General features: G+C 45.9%; 1 protein-coding gene across 7 annotated transcripts in view; it reads left to right on the top strand.

Moving 5' to 3' along the window:
- The window catches only part of map7d2b (MAP7 domain containing 2b), a 21,939-nt gene extending 8,218 nt beyond the window's left edge, over window positions 1-13,721 (top strand). Inside the window, exons 5-16 of one of the 7 annotated variants that reach the window (XM_079291709.1) lie at window positions 1,643-1,732; window positions 4,220-4,309; window positions 5,876-5,970; window positions 7,045-7,118; window positions 7,213-7,421; window positions 7,554-7,692; window positions 8,200-8,380; window positions 8,486-8,590; window positions 8,712-8,775; window positions 9,805-9,949; window positions 10,735-11,030; window positions 11,267-13,721. In XM_079291709.1, coding sequence (XP_079147835.1) covers window positions 1,643-1,732; window positions 4,220-4,309; window positions 5,876-5,970; window positions 7,045-7,118; window positions 7,213-7,421; window positions 7,554-7,692; window positions 8,200-8,380; window positions 8,486-8,590; window positions 8,712-8,775; window positions 9,805-9,949; window positions 10,735-11,026 — 1,484 coding nt within the window. In that variant the 3' untranslated portion in view covers window positions 11,027-11,030; window positions 11,267-13,721. Of the gene's footprint in view, window positions 1-1,642; window positions 1,733-4,219; window positions 4,310-5,851; window positions 5,971-7,044; window positions 7,119-7,212; window positions 7,422-7,553; window positions 7,693-8,199; window positions 8,381-8,485; window positions 8,591-8,711; window positions 8,776-9,804; window positions 9,950-10,734; window positions 11,031-11,266 lie in introns of all 7 variants that reach the window. The other 6 variants (XM_079291708.1, XM_079291707.1, XM_079291713.1 and 3 more) reach the window with 6 other exon arrangements.
- The last annotated feature ends 750 nt before the right edge of the window (window positions 13,722-14,471 follow it).

Genomic DNA, 14,471 nt, shown 5'->3' with positions numbered 1-14,471 from the left:
AGGGTGTGGAGGCTGCAATGCAGGAGCTGCTTTGTCTCATCAGGGTTAGGAGAGGCTGTGTGTGTGTGTGTGTGTGTGTGTGTGTGTGTGTGTGTGTGTGTGTGTGTGTCAGACACACTGGTGTTAGCTGGTGGTTTTGGTTTAAAAATCAGCTACAGGTGTGTGTTTGCATGTGTGTGTTTATGTGTGTGTGTGTTGTCGCTCTGTTGTGTTTTATTCTGGGAGGGAGCTCCAGTTCTCAGAGGAGTTACACTCTAACCTTGAAGGCACCATGGCCGCCGCTGACATCAACAGAGACGGAGTGCGACATGAGGCAACGTCTGTCTCTGTCTCTCTCTCTCTCTCTCTCTCTCTCTCTCTCTCTGTCTCTCTCTCTCTCTCTCTCTCTCTCTGTCTCTCTCTCTCTCTCTGGGCTCTACGTCCTGCAGGTGCGTTCATAACGCCATTAATTATTCACCCAATCACGCCACCCAGCAGCTCGTCTGTCCGCGGCTGATCTTGGATCTGTCGGGGCCTCCAGCAGAGAACGCTCACTGCAGCAGAAAACAGCAGAATCTCATCTTACAGCTCCACTCGATTAAAGGACAGGGACTCACTAAAGTGTGTGTGTGAGTGTGTGTGTGTGTGTGTGTGTGTGTGTGCTGCGTATTTCTCTCTGGGTCCAGTGTTGTCCACTTAAAAATCGAAATATAAACTTCACCTGGTTTATTTTGAATTCTGAATACGCTCAACACGTGTCCAAAGAATGCTCCTAAAGCCTGATTGATATCTCACACGTCTTAATGCTCCATTCAGAATCAGGCCTCATTCAGAATATCCTGTTTCATGTCCGTCAGTGTTCAGACCACTGAGCTTTGTTCTGATCCCAAATCAGGACGTCAGGATGAACGTCTATTATCCATGTGTGGTACAGCCATTCAAAAAAGGAAGATTTCAACATTATATAGCGTCAAAAAGAGCCGAAACGATCTGACACTGAACATATAAGGTACTGTCAGACAGTGGGGAGTAAGATGATTCTTCCAACAGGAGGATTTGTGTGTGATATATGAGGATGTTTGGAGGAGGAAGAGAAGCAGCCCTGTATTTGAAACAGACCTCCCAGACTGAGCTCAGTAGCTGCTGGGTTGATTTCCATAACACGAGAGATGTTCGTGGTTCCCTGAGGATGAATCCTTTTCCTCGAGCGACACCGTGAGACATTTGTGGTTCAGAGAGAAATGTCTCCACAACTGTCGGATGCAATTTTTGGTGCAGACATTCATGCTCTTTGCAGATTTGGTGATGGACTGACTGGTTTCATCCAGTAACAGCATGTGGTGCAGACGTCCCGTGTTGAAAACACGACCTCACAAGTTCCCTTTGAAGGCGGCGTTGACACTTTGTATCTGTGTTGTCGCACGACGCTCCTGCATGTTGGGAGGAAACAGTCACGATGGCATAGCGAGGGCTTGACGTGTCACTTCCTGCTGGGGATGTCGTGTGGTGGAGTGTGTCGGGTCTCAGATGTTTCTGTCGCTGTGTGTGTGTGTGTCGGTGACGCAGGTGTACGTGTGTGTGTGTGTGTCGGTGACGCAGGTGTACGTGTGTGTGTGTGTGTGTGTGTGTGTAACGCTTTGCTTTTGCTTCACCTGCTGCCCAGGTAACCCTAAGACCCCACCCTGCCATGCCATTGGCTCCGCTCTGCCCAATGAGCTTCCTGCTGCTTCCAGCGCCCGACAATCCCGTGACGGTACAGATCACATGACTCTGTGTGTGCCACGCTCATACCGCTCCCCCCCCCCACACTTCCTGTCTCACCTGCAGCTTGTCCTGTTTGGCATGTCTTTGTTTATCACCCTGGAGTGTGTTTATGTTCATCGCAGCGTCGCTGGTAAAATCTTCTTCTCCTCTCAATATATTTCCTCTTTCATTTGAGTAAATGCCAAAACATGCTTCACGTGCAAACACAAGATGAACGTGTGTGTTTAGAGATGCAGGTAAAGGTTGTGAACAGGCCTCAGCTGCAAACGCTTCCTGTCTGCAGAGATGTGTCGGGTCGCACACAGCTGCTTCATCTCTTCATGAGGTGTTTCAGGGTTCTCCGTTAATACGCAGTCTAGTTTCATAAATGCAACAGATCAGCATCACTTGTAAGTAAATCTGGAGAAGCGTGGAAACAATCGGATAATAATCAGATTGTAGAGCCGGGAAGTTTTGAAATCGTGTTAAAAAGTTTTGAATTGTTTCGAAAAATCTCACGTGATAAAATCAAGTTCAGGTGAGAGTGATGTTAACATAACCATCATCTCTCAGGTCGGTTTGACATCAAAATGAAAGTTTGTTAAACTGAGGACAGACGATGCAAATCAAGTTCTCACGTTTTCTGATATTTATATGTTGTTTAGTGTATTTTTAAGTTGACAGGCGATGAATCAGACAGAAATACTGCGATTATTTTTATTTGTATTACTTTAAACCTGCTGAAGAAATTCACAGTTTGAGCTTCTAAAACATGCAGCGAGAGTATTTTATCTCAGGAGAGTAATATATATATATTATGATCAATTACTGCTCTACTAATATGACCTCATGTGGTTACTTCACTGACTCCCACGATGATGGGATTTTCAAAACCAACTGCGTATTACAAAGATCAATTTTAGACTCTTTCCATGAACATGAGTCACATGATGTACAAAGACATTTAATGAGAACAAATCTAAATGTTATTACTTCACACACGTTTTAAATTAAGCAGCTTCATCAGATCAAAGGAAACATGAATGAAATCCAGACAGTGAATGAATTTATTGCTTTAAGACGAACAAATCTGTGAGCGCCAACACTAACTCGATGTTTACTGACTACTTTGTCTATTTGGTTGTGTATTTATGTGTGTATTTATGTGTGTGTTTGTGTATTTAAGTGTGTATTTATGTGTGTGTTTGTGTATTTAAGTGTGTGTTTGTGTATTTAAGTGTGTATTTATGTGTGTGTTTGTGTATTTAAGTGTGTATTTATGTGTGTGTTTGTGTATTTATGTGTGTATTTATGTGTGTGTTTGTGTATTTATGTGTGTGTGTATAACTGTTGGTGTGTAACTGAGAGAGAAACATTGGTTCTATTGTTCATCATTTTCATCAATAGTTCACAGTTTACATTCAGTATTTCCACGTCTCCTGTGTGGCTAATGACTGTCTGGTTTGGACACACACACACACATGCACACACACACATGCACACACACACACACACACACACACACACACACACACACGCACACACTCCCCCACCCTTATCACAACAAAGGGCTGCTCCACTTCCTGTCTTCCTGGCCCAGGGCCGTGTTTGCTGATGCATACGTATCATTCTCAGCAGGGAGCTCTACACACACACACACACACACACACACCCCCCACACACACACACACACACACACACACACACACACCACACACACACACACGACACACACACACACCACACACAGACACACACGCCATATATCATACCAGACATCCACCCTGTAGCTGTCTGTAAAACGTATTACACCCCACCTAGATCAGATCAAAACGCACACACACACACACACACACACACACACACAATCATTCCAGTCTATATTTCAGAAGCAGCCGCTGCAGAAATCCATGTTTTTTGTCCACTTTCGCTCTAAACCAGTGAGCAGTTTTCACTCGATTTCTAATGTACAAATTTCATAACCAGTTGTTTGAGACTCAAGATTATTTTTATAATACATAGAATAGAAATTGAATGCTGTGCAGTACAAAACAAAGAGCCAGCAGCTGGTTAGCTTAGCACAAACACTGGAATCAGGGGGAAACAGCTTGCTAATTAACAATATAAATGATATCTTGTTTGTGCTAAGCTAAGTAAAATGTGGACGTTGTCACGGTGCCTTCAGGTGCTGTAGGAAACATCCCCTCCCAGCCTCGTGGGACTGCAGCGGCTGCCTCTGTGTGGCCGTCCTCCATTTTCATGACGAAGCAGCTTTCTCTCAGTTCTGCTGCTTCACTTGTGCCTCAGAAGGTTAATTCATTCGGTTTATCGATCAGCAGCGTTGCTTTCTGTGCGAGGCGGCACTTTTCTGTTTGCAGTGTGATTCTGGGTCTTTGAACGTGACATTTACATCATCCTCCGACACCTTTCTGAGTCACTGTCATCTGCGCGTCTAGTGTGAGTCATTTGTATTTTTATTACTTTGTTTTTGAATCAGTTGGTGACTTCCTGTCTCCACCCGGGATGGATCAGCCAATCAGCAAGCAGCTCTCCAACTCGTCTGCTGCCCTCCACTCCCCAGAGAGAGGTGATCATGATGATAACTTTATTTATACAGCACCTTTAACAACTTTAACACTGTATATGTACATTTTACATGTATATATATCGATATGTACATACATATATATGACAGAAATACAGTGGCGGCTGGTCAATAGAGGACCATGAGGCATGGCCCCACCATGAGCCACACAAAAAGATATAAATGAGTGACGTACAATTTAGCCAATCAGCGCCCTCAAATAGATTCAGCTTGGGGCAGAACGATCAGACCCCCTCGCTGCGCGTTCTCGTCAGGAGAAGTCTCTACAGGCGAGCGCTCCTCCTCCAAGACCCGTTTGAGAGGAGAACTTTGAGGAGATTCTGCAGCCAAAGAGCTGATATCAGATCAGCCTGACCTCACAATCAGACAGCAGACTCGCGGGAAAGGGAAGCTGTACATGAAGCTTCTGTACTAGCTGAACACCAGACAGGTTAGCTAGCTGCATGACGTCATGCTAATCATTTATTTAGCTTTAAAACAACGGGGACGGATCCAGCACGGACAGTTAGGGAGTGAGGGATGAGGAGGTAAGGAAACATGAGAACACCAGGGTAGGGAGTGAGGGATGAGGAGGTAAGGAAACATGAGAACACCAGGGTAGGGAGTGAGGGATGAGGAGGTAAGGAAACATGAGAACACCAGGGTAGGGAGTGAGGGATGAGGAGGTAAGGAGACATGAGAACACCAGGGTAGGGAGTGAGGGATGAGGAGGTAAGGAGACATGAGAACACCAGGGTAGGGAGTGAGGGATGAGGAGGTAAGGAGACATGAGAACACCAGGACACACATGAGAACTCTGTCAAGCTACATATGAGACAAAGTGAACATCTTCTCTTCTACATATTGTCCTCAGTCTCATCTGCTTAACTTGGTCATGGAGGCATCAACATGTAATAGAGATGTTAAATTAACAGTGAAAACTCATCATAGCTTAATTTAACATCAGTATTCATAATTACACTTCATGTTTACTTCTCCTGATCTTTACCTCCTATAACAAGGTCCATCTCAACAAATGAACATGTTATATTATATTATATAAGTGTTATTTACTGATTGTTTTCGTGTTGGAATACATGTTAAATATTTAACTGCCAATTAATAATGCGTGTTTGATACATATTTTTTGCATTAAACTGGGCTGTTTGCTGAAATTGACAGGATGGCCCTACAACATGTTCCACCAGCCGCCACTGCAGAAATATCATTTCAGACATATTGATGGTTTTGTGGGAGGAATTCATGGATTTAGCTCAAAGAAAAACCTGTCTGCATCCACTACATTAAGAACATGATACTTGTGTTTTTTAAGATGTCCAGGTATATATAATACAAGTACTACTACTACTACTACTACTACTACTACTACTACTACTACTACTACTACTACTACTATAACTGGTCAAATAGATATATCTCTTTGAACTCAAGGAGAAGGAAGACAGCATCTCTTTATTTGTTGTGATTGTTTTGCTCTTCACTTATTGTGTGTGTGTCTGTGTGTGTTGTTTCGTGACCCGTCAGTGTCTTTTGTGTCCCATCGAACAGCTTCCCCCAGCAACCACAGACCGAACAGAAGTTCCTCCAACCGCAGGAGCATCGCTGGACTCCCCGAGGAGACGTCCAGAGCCAAGACACCCACGGTCAGCCCTCACACACACGCACGCACACACACACTCACACACGCACACACACACGCACACACGCACGCACGCACACACGCACGCACACACACACGCACGCACGCACGCACGCACGCACGCACACACGCACACGCACACACGCGCACGCACGCACGCACGCACGCACGCACGCACACACGCACACACGCACACACGCACACACACACGCACACACACACACACGCACGCAGGCACACACATGCGCCAGCAGCTGTAAACTGGAGATTAAAGGTCCTGCGATATGTCGATTAATCTGAATATCTTTGTAGAATCACTGTTAAGACTTGTGTTTGAGGCGATTGAATGGTTGTTGTGTCTTTAAAATAAGACTCTATTTCCCACAATCCTTTGTTGGTTTATTTTGTAAAGACGATGTAACTGCTGGGGTTGAAGGTTTCCTTGTATTTCCTGAGGAGGATGAGCACATAGAAGTGTTCGTCAGACTGACTTTTCTAAACTAAATAACATCTTTCTACAAAATAAAAGCATGAAAGACTGTCGTCCTCTGAGACGTCTGACTGGCAGTTCATTGTTCATCAGTAGTTTATGTTTGTTGACAGTAATAATACTCATGTTTGAAAATAGATGTTAGTGAGGCGGTAACCTCTGGTTCTTTAAAGTGAAGCCAAAGCTTCACGTGTCAAAGCTGCATTCTCTCTAGTGTCCACCAGGGGGCGACTCCCTTTATGGTACATGATGGTCCATTTAGAGTCACACAGACCATAAAGCAGGGGATGCTTTAGGGCGGGGCTACACGCTGATTGACAGGTCTCTACCAGAGACGTATACGCCGTCTCTACGTCACTCCTCCTCAGTCCAAATATGGTCATTTCCTGTTCACTGGTTGATAAAAACAAGATGGCGACGCCCAAACGCTGAACATTGAGGCTTCAAAACATCAGCCCACTAAACAGTGGGTGACGTCATGATGACTGCGTCCACTTCTTATACACAGTCGATGTTTTGTAACTGTGGACACACTTCTTCTGTACTACTTCTTCATAACATGTTCTCTTGTTATTATGTGACTTGTAGGGGGAAAATCTAAACACACCGGCCCGCAGTTCTTCCTTCAGGGCCAACAGCAAGGGCCCCGCCACACCCAAACGGTACGAAACACACACACACACACACACACACACACTCACACACACACACGGATTGCAGTCACACTGGCCCGACGTGGTTCTGCTGTTTTTTTAGGGTGAGGTCTAACAGGAGTCGCGCCCAGTCGCCCTGCTCCCCCTGCCAGTACCCCCCCTCCCCACTGCGGCAGAGGGCCACCACCCCCGGCACCGACGACAGGGCTCACCCCGAGGTCAAAGGTCACAGCACCCTGGAGAGGAAATCCACCAAATCCGAGACCTCGGAGAAAAGGATCCCCAAATCCACCAGCAAAGAACTGAACGCAGGTAGACGGGCGGTGTGTGTGTTCCTCTCCTGCACCGAGCTACAGGAGGACGAGTGATCCAGTGAGGACGCTCAGAGGGGCGTTCACTGACCTGGTTTATATCAGACAACTAAACGTTAGAATCTCTTCACAGAGTCTCCGGGAACGCCGACGGGCCGGAGCGTCGGTGGGACGACGGACGCCGAGGAGGCGTCCAGGCTGCTGGCCGAGAGACGCCGACTGGCCCGGATACAGAAGGAGCAGGAGGAGAGACAGCGGCAGGAGCACGAGAGGTGGACGCACCTCTACATCATCGATATCACAGTTATTAGTCCTTCCTCAGTTTCTCCACTCTGATGCTGTTTCTTTGTCTTTTGGGAACGTAAACTTAACATCTTAATATTCATGGAGAAGATCATTTGCAGATGAACCGATGTGACAATAATCCTTACTCCAGCTGTGTTATGCTTACTTAATGTGTATTTATGTGTTTTAAAGTGTTTAAGTTGTCATTCTGGTACGAATCTCGACGTTAATTTCCACAATAAAATGTCAGGATTTACAGTTTCAGGCGTACGATATCTGTGTCAGACGAGGACCGATGTCGTCTCCCATCATGTCACATTTAACAAGCACTTTTGTCCAAAATACTAACAATCTGATGAACGTCACAAACACCAGAAACACATTTAAAACCAGCAGCTGAGTCCAGAACCAGAGAGAAAACACGATTGTTCTCTAGTTGGCGCTCGCGTTGTACGGTGGCCCCCACGGCTCAAACCTCGGCGTGTTTCCTGCAGGCTGAGGGCCGAGGAGGAGCAGAGGAGGCAGCAGGAGGCCAAAGAGAGGCAGGAGAGAGCCGCTCTGCAGGCCGAGGAGGAGAGAGTGAGGAGGGAGGAGGAGAGGAGGAACAAGGAGGACGAGGAGAGACGGCAGAAGGAGCAGAGATGGAAGGACATGCAGGATCAGCTGGACAGAGAGGTCAGCCCACACACGCGTGTTGTGATCTATGTATGGATGTGCTGCTGTATCGTGTTGGCCACTTGTATGTAGAGATGTGACTGAGTGCTGCTGGGCGTGTTTCAGAGGGAGGAGGCCTGTCTGCGAGCCCAGAGAGAGGCCGAGAGGAAGAGGCAGGAGAGAGAGATGCTGCACATCCAGGAGGAGCAGGAGAGGCTGCAGAGGAAGAAGGTAGCACACACACACACACACACACACACACACACACACACACACACGTCAAGATTAAACCTGGTGAAGAAGGAGAACATGTTGAAACTATCAATTCAATTCTTGTGTCTGTTATTTACAGAGAATTGAGGAGATCATGAAGAGAACGAGGAAGAATGAAGCGGAGCCTCTGTCTGCTGCTGCAGGTGAATGTTGAACACGTCTCCTCTAGTTACTGAGAGAATGTGAAGAACTCAGGTAAACAACAGCTGCACAGGCAACACGTGCAGGTCGTGTAACACACACACACACACACTCAAATAATACGATTTAAGGACATAAAACAGCAAACAAAGGAGTATGTTCATGTCTACAAAGCTCTAAACAAACTCAATCACAGATATTTGGAACAAAGGTTCCTTCAGTTTCTAACTTTCTGTTGATGAATGAAACGTTTGACATATAAAATGATTTATATTCATGTTTAGGCGCGCCATCATATGGATTTACATATAAGATGATATCTTTAAGGTTAAAAGGATTAAAAACTCCCTCCTGGAACCAGCTCCCTGGTATATTGATTTATTTTGTCTTTATTTATTGTTCTGTTGCTCGTTTCAAGACTCATTCGATCCATCTTCACCACGTGTTGTTGTTTTAATTGTACGTGAACTTTTCCCACAAACATGTCGTTCCTCCAGCATGATTACTTTCCTCTTTAATGAAAGCGTCTCAGCTGCAGTGTGAGTCAGCAGTGTTGCACAGGCGGGAGGACAGCGCCTCCTGGTGGTTTAGAGGAGAGCCACACCAAGCACGCAGCAGCAAGTAAACTCCGAGCCGAAGAGGCTTCACGCTGCAGCTGTTTGTCCAGCTCAGAGCTGGAGAGACTCGTCCAACCGGACGAACAAATCATCAAGAAAGAAAATGTCTCAACGAGGAAACTGCTGCTTCACTTGTTTTATTCAATCTGTGACGAACAAGCAGCCGTTACTGACTGCGCATAATATCAGAATATATCATTTCAACTGTCGTTTTGAGTTTGAGGGCTCTTTTATTTGACATATCTCTTATTATTTATCTCTTCTTTATTTGTCCGTCCTTGTTTCTGTCCTTTAGGAAGCTTCTCGTGTGAGAGATTCCTGAATCAGGCCTTCTCCATCTCCTCTCTGATAACGTTCCACCATTTAACCTTCCCAGTAAAGCGTGACTTTCTAAAGGCCACTGTGTGTTTGCAGCGGCTGACTTGAGGCCGGAGGCGGCGGTCCCGTCGGAGGAGGACGTCCCGACTCCAGCCGAAGCCCCCGTCATCATGCTGGGACCCCTGGAGAACAAGGGCTTTGTGGAGGAGCTGTCTGACGGAGTCCAGTCCATGGACGTCAGGTGAGACGTCTTCCTTTGTCTCTGTTTGTCCCACGTGTCTTGCTAGGTGTCGTCTCCGTCTGCATTGAGGTGACTCCCCACGTACCAATCAGACTTTCTTTATCCAGTCTTTACACATGCTGCTCATCCAAACCACACTGACGATAAGAAGTCATCGTGACGTCACTCGTTGGTTTATGGATGTTTTTGAAGCCTCGAGTTCGGCATATTGGGCTTTTTTTTGCAACCAGTGAACAGGAAGTGACCATATCTGGACTGTGGAGGAGTGACATAGAGACGGCGTATACTCTGGTAGAGACCTGTCAATCAGCGTGTAGCCCCGCCCTAAAGCATCCCCTGCTTTATGGTCTGTGTGACTCTAAATGGACCATAATGTACTAAATGAACATCATGCTGTATTGAAGAAGACTTGAAACTAGAGATTGAGACATAAACTCATGTTTACAATGTTTACTGAGGGAATAAATCAAGAGAGAAGTAGAGTCATTTTCTACAGACTTCTATACAACCAGAGGAGTCGCCCCCTGGTGGACACTGGAGAGAATGCAGCTTTAACACATGAAGCATCGGCTTCACTCTGCAGAACCGGAGGTTGCCGCCTGCTCACCAAACAGACAAAGTTGTGTTTCGGGTTTCTGAGATGAAGGAAGAATTTCTCAAAAAGAATACACAAAGATGGAGGCAGCTTTCATCCCGATCTCATGTTGCACATCTCTTCATGAAGAAACCTGTGTGTAAAATGAATTAATGAGATATCCTGTCTCTGTCATCATTGTGTCTTGAAGTTCTCCATCTGTGTCCATCAGTCCAGTGTCCAGGGACGAGCAGCCCAGCGCTCATGAGTTCTCCCCGCTCACAGAGGGGCCGGAGGGCTGCACCCTGGAGCACCTGATGGACCTGGAGGCCCACGGCCGAGGACAGCGACAGGTCGGCGAGACGCCCGCTTACCCCAAACTGCAGGCCGGCAGCGGGGTCGGCGACCTCAACAAGAACCTGCTGATTGAAGCGTACAGCGCCGCCTCTGAATCCTCTCAGCTCATCCACAGCATCGGGCCGAGCAACCTGGACGTCCAGTAGCCAGGTAGAGACCGCCGCCTCTTATCAACCAGCTGTTTGAAGCTCTTCCAAAGTCCCCGCAGTCATTCATAAAAGTTGCATTGAACTAAAGTTTCAAATGATATTATCAGATAGAATATTGTGCATGAAGTCACATTTCGCTGAGTCGGACATCAATACACGTCTGATGGGTTTTAGTGAGTCACAGATTAAAAGCACAAACAGGTTTGAGCGGTTTCATATTCTCTCTCTCTTTCTCAGGAGCCGGCCGGTTTCTGTCGAAGCAGGACGAACAGACCAAGAGGCCGAGCGCTTCTCTCTGCAGCAGCAGCAGCAATCAACATCTCCACAAGGAACCAACGCCGAACAGCTGATCTCACATCTGTATCACCAAGACCTCGCGTAACAGTTAAGCTTCTGGACACATTTTGAGGCGGCGCAAATGGGCAGTTTAGACTCTCGCGAACACAGAAATCATGCAAATAATGTGGAGTGTATGTAATGAGGTGGTGAATGTGACAGAGAAGAAGCTGTTGCATGTTGTCAAACCACTGTAAACACTTATACAACTTATGAGGATTAAATCTGCACACATCAGTCTGGGGAAGATGTTAATGAGCAGCCATCAACCTAACGAATTATTTATATAAGTTATATATATATATATATTTAACACACTTTACAGTACCTCCCTACATTATGGTCTGCTGTCATTCTGCTGAGGAACAGTCAATAATATTAGTTTTTCCAATATAATTCAGTTGTTGGGCTATAAATTGTTAAATTATGTGAGTCAACCTTTAAATAAACTCCAACAGTTCGATAGAAAACATGTTTTTTTGCATCAGAAACTTCCCAGACTTCAGACATCCATCTGTTCCTCGTCTCGTCTGTTGGTGTTGCCCAGCTGCACCGCCACAAAACATAACTCGCAGGTATCGCCCGCTCTAGCCTCTCATGCCTGCTTTTTGTAGAACTCTGTAAATAGACCTGACGGCGGGGGAGTCGGCCTCTGTAGCAGTGTGTCTGGAGGGGAGGCAGCAAAAGAAAAGAAACAGACAGTTGTGTGAATCCCGTGTAGCGTCTCCAGTGAGGAGCTGAGCTGTTCATGGTCGTAGTCTGTACTTGAACAGTGTGTCTGATGGTTCCTGTGTGTTTATTTAAACTCTGATCGGCTCCTACGTAACGACAAACCCCTCAGTCTGCTGTAAAGAAACTCACCATCAACGACTATATTGTAACCCAGAACACTTGGCCTGTCGCTTTGGCTTCCGTCTCTTCCTGCCGCTCCACAGCGAGGACGAGACGAACACGTCCTGTGTCTCCACCTGTAGGTGGAGGTACATGTTGACGCAGTGTGTTGTGTATTTGTCTGGCACTGACTGTCACCGCGCTACAGCTGCAGTTTAATCGTGTGCACTCACAGGAGTCGTGTGTTTCACTGCTCTGAAGACGCTTGTACCCCCCCCCCCCCCCCAGCTTAAATACACCTCACCATTCAGAACAGAGTCTGGTGTTAAACAGCCGTCTCCACCTTTCTCATCACCTCTGAGGCCTTAAACCTCTGTAGCCCCGTCCTCCGTGTGTCACCCAGCATGTGACACTTCAGCTGTTTTAAAAGCCTCTTTTCCACTGAAAAATACCTGAACCCCCCCCACCCCCCCCCCCTTAAGGAAAGTCTGTGTTTGATTCACAGCTGCACCTGTTCAGGTAGATCCGGTCGGATGACCAGCCGGGGGCCACAAAGGCCTCCAGCTGTACCGTGTGGAGGATCAGGGCCATTAGCCAGACACGACATTATGGTCCCAGGTATTCTGGGGCAGAATATTTAATTCCTTCAGTGTTTGTGACCAGCCACCAACCAAACTCTACACATTTTTTAATGTCATTTATTCACTTTTTTGGGCTAATAAGTTGTCAACAGGATGCGTGAGTCAGCCTTTAAAAACCCAACAGTCCGACTGTTCAGTGACATCATACGGTCCGGTGCCATGTACCCATCCTTTTCCTTTCGTGCTTTTAAACTTTCATTTATGTGATTGTTCTGCCTCGGAGCAGTCCGAAAACATTTGAATCAGCCTTAAAATACACGTGGAGTATATTTCAACTCTTCTTCATGCCGTTATGAATCAACCTTCCACAGGGACGGGTGCAAAGGGAAGTTCTTGCTGTGGAAGAGCGGCTCTGCTGCCGCTCCGAGGTGCCACGTTGAGGGAAATGCAACGTGTTTCCCCGTCACTGCTGCAGCCTTCAGCTCATTGTCATGTTCCTTCTCTCGCTGTGTCAGCTCGTTGTTCCTCCAGATTCTGCTGAAGCTCATCGGTCTCCAGGTTCCCCCTTGTACATCAAGTAAAGATAATAATAAAGGACACAATATTATTTAACTCTGTGACACTGCAGCTTGGTGGAATATATCACAGTAGATGTGGTGCATGGATAACTGCTGAAAAAGAACAATAAACTTCATCAAGCCATTCGTGTCGGTGAGCTGGATGAATAATAAATAATCGTATAAAAATGGCGAACAGACACTTTGGAGTGAGGACATGAAGGGAGACGGTAAAGATTCAAACTGTACGAGATGTTTGATCTCTGACATTGGTAACGAGGGACGTATGAAATGTAGTGTAGAGCTTAGCGCAGCCACATTTATTATTATTATATCTCACTGTGTGTCGACTTTATGCTGCACTGAAATTAAAACTGATCTGCAAAAGTTGAATCATTGTTTGTTTTTTGACTTGAGATTCCTGCACAGATGTATTGATCTGAAGATATTAGAACGTTCATTATATTTACATACTATTAGGAACTGAATATTCAGCTGTCAAAATAACAATGGGTAAGAGTTATTGAAGGAGGAAACATGCATGCATGTTTGCCACGATATTATTTGCTCCAGGGTTATCATATGTGTTCATTCATCTATCTGTAGAATGGATGCGTTTACAACGATATTCTTTTGGTTCTGAGTTTATAAACTTACATTTATACTCTTTGGTATCAAACTCAGTTCATGCCCCTGCAGAGTCATACAGTCACAGACAGGATTACTCACATGATTCATGTATTTCAGGAAACAGGATGTCCTTTGTGTATAGGACCAGACTGTGATGAAGCCAGACGTTTGGCAGGAGCATGAATTAAGAAGGAGGAGGGGGGAAGCTGAGACAAAGCCGGGGAAAGATTTAAAGCTAAAATCCAAGCAGCACATAGGCCCGTACATAGTAGATGCATACATACTGGACACTGTTGAGAGTTATTATGACGAGGAACAAGGACCATAGGATCCTGTGACAGGTGTCCCTCATGAGATTGATTAGTTCGTGAACCACAGTACATCTCATCGGACCAGCCGGCTTAAATTCATAATATTTCCTTCCATCAGTTACAGTTTTTCATCCTTTTTTATTTTTTTCTAGTAGAATCTTACAAATAGGATGTGTTATCTGAACACAAGAGCAGT

Source organism: Melanostigma gelatinosum, assembly GCF_949748355.1.
Source record: "Melanostigma gelatinosum genome assembly, chromosome: 20".
NCBI classification, from domain to species: Eukaryota; Metazoa; Chordata; class Actinopteri; order Perciformes; family Zoarcidae; genus Melanostigma; species Melanostigma gelatinosum.
This window is presented reverse-complemented; position numbering and strand designations above follow the sequence as displayed.